Below are 8,904 nucleotides of genomic sequence, written 5' to 3' on the forward strand. Positions count from 1 at the left end.
TAAGCCATTTTCGGCTTATAAATTTATTTTGGAAAATAAATTAAGAAAGATATATTAAGAAAATTAATAAATAATTAAAATATATTAGAAAAATAAATTAAGAAAATTAGAATTCGTAGACTGTAAATGAACAAAGTTTTATATGATTACAATAAATTGAAAAGCGAAAAATTAAATTCTATACAACAAACCCATTTAGAATGCTCAACATCTTAGAAATCACACAGAAGCTGAATGCGAAATTATTTGAAATACACCCTTGGAATCTTTTGGTGCGTCAATCGATGCGAAGAAGAGCGGAAGTTTGTTAAGTGACATGATCACTTTCAACATTTGCTTTAGAGATTAATTTTTCACTTTTTATTTTATTGTAATTGACAATCAAATAAAACGACATTGTTCATTTGCAATCTACGAATTTTAATTTTTTTTTCTCTCAAAAATGGCTTATTCCATTGAAAATATTAAACAGAATTTTTTTCAGCGAATTTATTCCATTTATCATAAAAAAATTTCAAAAATCAATAATGTATCATTATTTTGTAAAAAACGGGGTTTTACTTATCCTTAGATCGGCCCCTGATTGAATAAAAAGATAATGTATAATCCCAAAAGCTTTCACGCCTATTAAACGTATATCAAATTCTATCAAAATAACTAAAACGGTTTTTGACATTTTTAGAAAAAATTAAATTTTTTTTATGTATTTGTCTACTTCTGATTTATTTCTTTGTCAACGATACAGTTGGCTTGTTTCCTCCTCAGACATTAACTGTGAGTAAATTGAGCAGAGAATACAGTAAAATGGATACATACTAGCCACTAAAATGTAAGATTTACAATGTGTTGACCAATGATGTACACTGAAGATGACTCGATATGAGTCGAAACATTTGTAATTTGATGCAAATGAAGAATATATTGCATTAAATTTATAGTACGACAATCTTACTTGACTTGTAGTCCTTTTTTAATTACTTCGTTTTTAAATTCTTGAGCTCATACTGATTATATTATAATAATATACTGATTTCTTAATTTTTATTATTTTTTAATAAAAAAATTATGTATTTTTAGGGTCACACAAGTAATAGTAAAGAACAAAGACCATGTCTGATAATGGAATAAATGGAATATAATTATAACTGTAACTTTTAATAATAATGACGAATTGTTGATGAAATAAGTTGAGTGAGAATAACAATTTTTTTTACTATATATAATATGTATGTATAGATGGGAATTTTTCAGTAACCATAATTTTTCTATGAGACATATATTTGACATATAATTGAACACTGTCAGACATAGGAGCACTGATGTGTAAAATTGACAATGCGTCCAGAAGGCGAAACGACTCAGCTCTCACTATTTAATTTTTTAAGATGTTTAATTTTAAGATGATTGATTCTTGCCTATGTTCTTGCTGGATTTAATGTAGTACACTCGCGAATTGAATAATCACAATTTCTTGAAATTGTAATTGTACATTGTACTGAAAGATGTTGACATACTTGTTCAATTATAATAATTTCAACGTTTCATTATTGAGATATATATTATACAATTAAAAGCTGCACTTTTTATACTGGCCTATACAAAGTTCATGAAAATGTTGCATTTGTTTTTATAGAGCATGGATAAATTAGCAGTGATGTTAATAAAAAACGAGCATGGAAGAATATGAAATGGATATTATAATAAAAAGAATAATATAATATAGTATAATTTTTATCGTTTAAAATAATCATAATTTTTTACCATTTCGTTTTGCAAAAAAGTTGTGAAAACAACTTTCGTGCATTTATCAATCCGTCATGTGAATTAAAGGGAGATAACAATGAACTGCATTAGGCTATGACTGAATAAGTGTATTCACATGCAAGCGTTAAACATCAAGCAGCGGAACCAATCAGCTGGGCTATATGGGCAGTGGTACAAAAAATATTTTTTATGCCATTGTAAAAATCGTCTTATTGATTGGTTGCTGTTTCTACTGTTTGGCGCTTGCATGTGAATGTATCTTATGTCATTTTTCCATATGTGCTTGCGACATGCGCAATCAAAAGTTTTCTTACTGACGGGAGCGGAAACCGTTTCACTTTATAGAACATAAATGAAATTTAATCGAATGTTAAATTCTTAAAAAATAATTGTCTAAAACAAAATTACGATTATTAATAATTAATTAAAATTATATCGTGAAATAATAATAATTCCACGAATTAAAATTATGTCGGGACACAAAAAATTATTTTCATTTTCGATCAGACATAATTTTAATTTAGTAAATTATTATTAGGTTATATAGATAAATAATAAAAATTATTATTATTATGTCGACATAATTCATAAAATTATTATGCATTCTGTTTTGCATTTATTATATTGCGATATCATTTCAATTCATTGAATTATTATTATTATGATTCGACACATAATAGTAAATCGATGAATTACGATGTTGGAAAGAAGGAATTTAAGCACGCTTGTGTGCTCACTCATGCGTGTTGGCAATTGTACATTTATCCACTGATATATAGTACCTATAGTTTAACATCGAATCCGAATGATGCTGGTGATCAAAGATCTCTTAATCATCAGATTGTCATTTTCGGCTCCTTAAACGCGAAAAATCGCGTATGTGGACGAAGGTGGATTTACAGATCGTGAATCAATCGCATCGAGCGGCCATTCGATGCCTCTCTAAGTGTATAGAACAATCGTAATAAAGAATCACTCAATGCTAATTTATATCTGGCTGCATCTTTAGAACAGCCAGCTCTAATTTTAGATTGTACACACATGCTGTTTATTTTTGTATGTGTGACTATCACTTATGTATATACTATTATAAATCGACAAACAAGAATTATATTAAAGCAATTGTATTAGAACATTAATAATAATTTATAATAATTTGGGTTTGTCTTAATTATTGAATCATCGCCATATTTTTATGATAAAGTTCTGTACACAGTTGGAAAAAAATGTGTTGAATTTAAATGTCCCAAATGGTCCACTCAAATTTTTCAGTTAATTTTACACAAGCTAAATATATTAGAAGATATTATTAAATATTATGTAAGAGAATAAAAATAACATCAACATAGTTTGTAAACAAACAATGAAAGCATATTTTTTGTCAGAAAATTAACATTTATGATATGTTAAATTAACACGGATTTTATTCATTTGTCTTAGAATTTATGTTTTAAAACACATTATTTTTATGTTCACTTTTATGTTCATTGTTCATTTTTATGTTACTCATAAATTGTCATAAATCATTTTGACATAACTAAAAAACATTGAATATCAATTTCACAAAAAAATCTTTAAATAACATAATCACATTAGATTAAATTACACTCGAATACGTTAAAAAATTCAATCCAAACTGTTAACACAAACGTGAGTGGACTGTTTTTAATACACAAATACACAAATTTTTTTACTAGGTGCATTCAGAACGACAATCGCTCACTGAGCGCTCAGTGAGCTCTTTCATTTGATTGATTTATATTTTAGGATCTAATGGAATATGCCAATCAGATGAAAGAGCTCACTGGGCGCTCAGTGAACGGTTGACGTTCTGAATGCATCCAATGTGTACTAGCTCTTCATTTAAATAAAGATTAACGTACTATTCTAGGCGAGAGGACCTCGCCATTTGCCTTTACAAATTGATTGCCAACAGCACCGTTTGCCCACATCATATTTGTCGATAATTCGTTTGCATATAAAAATATTGCCTATTCGATTGTTTACATGCACTATATTGTGCACAAATATAAGTGTGTGTGAAGCTGACGTATCATTTCGTAGAAACTCACTAATTATTGAGAGTTCTGGCTGTATTTTCAATACAGCCTATAGTTCTAGATCGATTAAATTAATAATTCTGCCCTTTAAAGCGAAAAAATGCGAAAAAACGAACTAAGTGAGCCAGGTCACACTTTATCCTACGCAAGTTTTGACTACAGATTCTTAGGATTTTAAAAGATACATAGTTCTAAGTGAGTTTTAGAAAGAGTTCTGGCGATAAACAACATTATTTTTAATGATTTTATCCCTCCAAAAAATTAAAGGAACAAAGATGTGACGTTGACCAATTTTCGACAGTTCTGTGAGTTTTTGACAATTCTCGTGTAGTTTTGAACGTACCCTAACGCTTTTCGAAGAGTTCTGATGATATAAATTAATTGCTAATTTTTTAAACACTTTTTGTCACCCAAGAAAGGCGCCTTTCAAAATATATGTGTGAGACGCTTTTGTTTTTTCGTTTTTTTCGCTTTAAAGGACAGAACTATTAGTTTAATCGATCTAAAATTATATAGAACTATATAGAACGATATAGAACTATGAATATATTGATAATACAACCAGATATTGAAAATACCAGAACTCTCAATAATCAGTTCACGAAATGGTAGCTTCATACACACCTTGATAAAATTAAAAAAAAAAAAAGATACGTTTACACACTATTACGCACATAATATTATTGCCTTCACATCAATTGCCTACAAGCATCATTTTTTACTTTAAAAATATAAATAATTCTCTGCTTTGGAAACAAAAATTATCTGTTTTAATGCTTGTACGCAATCAATTTGTAGCATATACTATAACGTTATCAAAGAACATTTGGGGACAACATACTTGAAATAGCTTGGGAATTTCCTGCAAGCCTATTCTGTAATTCTTAACGTAAGTTTTGTTTTCGTTATTGTTATAACGTTGCCCTGGTAACAATTTTTTTCATAGTTTCCCATATAATCAATATTTGAGAAATTATGTGAAATTATGAGAAATTTTTCAGTTTTTCTATTAAATTTTTCTATCAATATTCTGTCAATTTCTATCAATATTTTCTCATATTTTTTTCCGACAACAAAAAATATGAAATTTTATATTTTCTGAAAATGATTCAATGAGAAATTATGAAAAAATATTCAAACTTCTTAATATTTTCTCCTATTTTTTTCCAACAACAAGAAATTGAAAATTATATATTATATATGACGTAATTAAGTTTTAAGATATTTACGTCACTATATTTCTCATAAATAAAAATAAAAATTTCTCTTAATTTCTCATGGGAAAGTTCTGAAGAACCATAATATAATATTTCTTGTTTCTTGTTTTGTTGAAATATGAAAAACTTCTCATAATTTTTTTTTAAATCGTTCTGAGAAAGTATGAAATCTGATTTCTTGTTGGAAAGGAATAAAAAAAAGAATATAAAAAAAAGAAAATCTGAAAAATTTTTCATAATTTCACATAATTGCTTATGATAATAATATTGAATAGGATTGAATAGGACTATAGAATATATAGAATAGAGGGTATTATATTCTTGAGGCTTCCACGGGTGCTTTCTATATAATATCTTTATATAGAATAGGATTATATACTAGGATAGATTATATACTATATATAGAATATAATGGTAATGATATATATATAATAGGACCCTATAACTTTGACTTTAACATATATTATCAAGGTCATGTTATCAAGATCAAAGTCATCAGAGGAGAGGGGGGGATTCCTTATTCAATATAATTACCAACAATATTGTGTCATTGCATTTTTGATGACAAAAGTAATCATTCTTCTGTATAGCTGGCTCTGCTCAAAGAAAAATAGTAAATAAATATTTTTTAATTAAATTCATTTCCAAATTATTATTATTAAAACTATTGTTAAAAGTCGCTGTAATAATTTTTCGCTAATTAATCACTATACTGTTTATCCTAACATATTATTGATTTACAAATGTAACGTAAATCTCGGATGGTAGTCTCAGGTCAACGGCGCTGTATTGCAATAGGTACTTTGCCGCACGATTTTCCTATTTACGAGCGGTGCATGCTATTCACGTAAAAGTCCGAACTCGTTACGATGATGGCGTCGTATGACCCAACGTGTAATGGCAAAAATTCTAAGCGATTGTCGTAAATCTGCAACGGTGGCGGCTCCAAAGAAAGGAATAAGATTGTGATCGTATATGTCGTTACCTCCTTTAACGATTATCGTTGCTCTTCAAAGAAGCTCCTTTTCGTCGTCGTCGTTGTCGTCGTCATCATTTCGGTCATTGTTACGCATAAGAGAGAGAGAGAGAGAGAGAGAGAGAGAGAGAGAGAGAGAGAGAGAGAAAGGGGGAGAATGAAACGAAAGAAGAGAATAGGAAGAGAGAAGAAGAGAGAGGAAAACCACAATTGCCCGCAATATTCTTGCGTCGAATGAGGTCTGTAAAAAAATAGCGTGCCCCGTTGTGGTCGATCTTAAAGTCCGCGATGTATCTATTACGTCCGCCACAATTTCCGGCTAGAAACTGCGGAAGTTCGGAAAGAAGTTTCTGCGGCTTCGGGAGCGCTACTTCGTACGCCCGAACTTGGTAATAGTTTTACGACTTTTCAGGCTTACGGGGTCGAGCCCCGATGCTCGCGTCGAATTAGCGGCCTGGGACCTCCAGGCTCTTTTGAGTCTCGAAGTGCCGTGACTCGCCGCGAACAAAGCTCATCCAACGGTTTCCCAGCGCTGAGGTGATTGTACAGGGTTACTAATTTCCGTTTCTTTCGCTTTATCGATATTTTGATTATCTTTTTTCTTTAATTTACACTTTCATGCTGCGAAAATTACAAGAAAAAGAAAAAAAGGACATATGTTTTTCACTACAATTTTTTCTAGATAATACAGACCGATATTCGTAGTCAATTCTTATATTCAAGATCGTCTTAAATACAATCTTAAGCTGACATAAGCCATAGAGCCATATTAGCCTCTTAAAACATTATTTAGACAGTTTTAAAATAAGATCCGATTATGAATATCGCGCAGAAAACACGGTTTTGTTGAAGTTTGTTGAAGAAAAAAATTTAGCAAGCTACAAATCAAAAAATAATCTTATTTTGGATCAAAATAATTATGCAGGACACTAAAATTAGCTTCTAGAATGTTAAAATTTTTTGCAGTATTGCTCATCATGCTTGAAATTTTTATGTAACTATTTTGATAATTCAATAACATTATTTTCAGATCTTCTAGCTAAATTTTTAGGTACTTCAATCAAATTGTTCTTTCCATGTAGCCATAATATTATCTGTTTATAAAACATTTAATACAAATGTAAGAAAAAAACGAGAAGAGAAAGACTTCTCTTTAAAACGGACGATTTGGAAATATGTATTGTATACGAGGAATAAAGATATTTTATTCAAGTATGCAGTGCAAAATATCGATGTTCCTTTCTTCAGAAAAAGAATATGTAATATAAATGCTTTCCTTAGATATGAATAATTCGATAGTTTCTTCTTTCGCAGAGAAATACAAGAATTATTAGGTTTTAAGCTCAAGAATCCTTTTTCCGAAGCATTTGTCTCTTGTGACAAAGCATTCTTTTCTCTTGTTCACGTCTTCAAACGATATAATGATATAATGTGATATAAGAACTGGGAAAGCTTCTCTGACGACGCGATATATTTTCTTGTTCGACGCACTGAATTGGGATTTCCGTATTGATTGCGCCTGTCGCAAAAGGAGTATGAAAACACTAAGCTCCGGATCTCGCAGCGAAATTGATTATCGACAGGTCCGGCGGACGATATTGGCGGGCAAAAATCGATTTCCGCGCACATCAATCATAATCTACTTAGCTCGTGTAGCCTTAATCATCTAAATCGATCCGACAGCGGTTATGCACAATAAATGCGCGCTTCCAACACTATGTACGTACTTAGTGATTGAATTCACTGATTCACGGAATGACTAATACTATATTATTCCTGATTACTCTATTATCTTCATCGTAGAAATCGGACGAAATTTTAAATATTAACGTGTTGTAGACCAAAAAAAAATACGTTTATAGGGCCAATTAATTGACATTTTTGGACAAAAAGAAAAAAACGTATAAAAAATGTAATAGGAATAAAATGTAATAATGCAAATTGCGACAATTAATCTTTTACTTCTTGACTTGTTTTATAAACATGTATTTTAATCTAAATTAAACTTCTATAATGAATTAATGATAAATGAATAAAGTTTTTATGCGTTTCTAAAACATTATTTAATTTTTTTACATTTTCTCAGAGTTTAATAACTCAGAAACTGTTACGGTTTGATAGAATAAACTTTCGAGACACCCTAAACATTTCGTTTCAAGCGAACGCAGCTCGCAGCATATAAGGGGAGTTAACGAGAGGAATAAATAAATTTGCTAAGGTATATAGAAAGGGATTTTGGAGGTGTGTGGGTGATCATAGTATAGCCAATAACAGAAACTTTTGAAAACAAACGTTTCTTTTTTGTTGTTCCAGCGGGTAACAACGTGAACGAGCCACCTATCCTGGAAGCTGGGGGATACCCTACGGGCTTACCACTCTCGGAATCGACCAAGGTCGGGACGGAAGTATTCGTCCTGAAGGGCCACGATCCCGAAGGATCGCCAGTGAAATATGGCATACAACTCACGGACCATTTCGTCGTCAACCCGCGTACCGGTGTCATCACTTTGGCGAAGCCACTCAATCGCGAGGTAAAATATCATTTGATTTAGACGATCGACGTTCTTATCGAAGAGGGAACTTGCACGCAAATTGCACATAGTTCTTATTTGAACGACAGATGTTCATCCTATTTTAGCGATATTCTTAACTCATGCAATATCTTACGCGCGACTTTACTCGTGCAATATCTTACGCCCGACGTCGTTTGTCTCTAACAGTTTGTTTTTTTATATTTATATGCCTCGTCCCACATTTGAAACCTCTTTCTCCTTCCCTACTTTTTTTTGTTTCTTTGAATATAATGTAAAAAAAAAGAAAGGTTATTTATTGAAGTAAATATATAACATACACACACATATATATATATATATATATATATAGGGTG

The 8,904-nt window shown here is 30.8% G+C and overlaps 1 protein-coding gene across 1 annotated transcript in view; it reads left to right on the plus strand.

Moving 5' to 3' along the window:
* Positions 1-8,904, plus strand: part of LOC108687571 (cadherin-87A-like) — a 279,899-nt gene that overhangs the window by 207,135 nt on the left and 63,860 nt on the right. Inside the window, exon 5 of the mRNA XM_018193424.1 lies at positions 8,331-8,548. Coding sequence (XP_018048913.1) covers positions 8,331-8,548 — 218 coding nt within the window. The remainder of the gene's footprint in view (positions 1-8,330; positions 8,549-8,904) is intronic.

This window comes from Atta colombica, unplaced genomic scaffold, assembly GCF_001594045.1.
Source record: "Atta colombica isolate Treedump-2 unplaced genomic scaffold, Acol1.0 scaffold208, whole genome shotgun sequence".
In the NCBI taxonomy this organism is placed as follows: domain Eukaryota; kingdom Metazoa; phylum Arthropoda; class Insecta; order Hymenoptera; family Formicidae; genus Atta; species Atta colombica.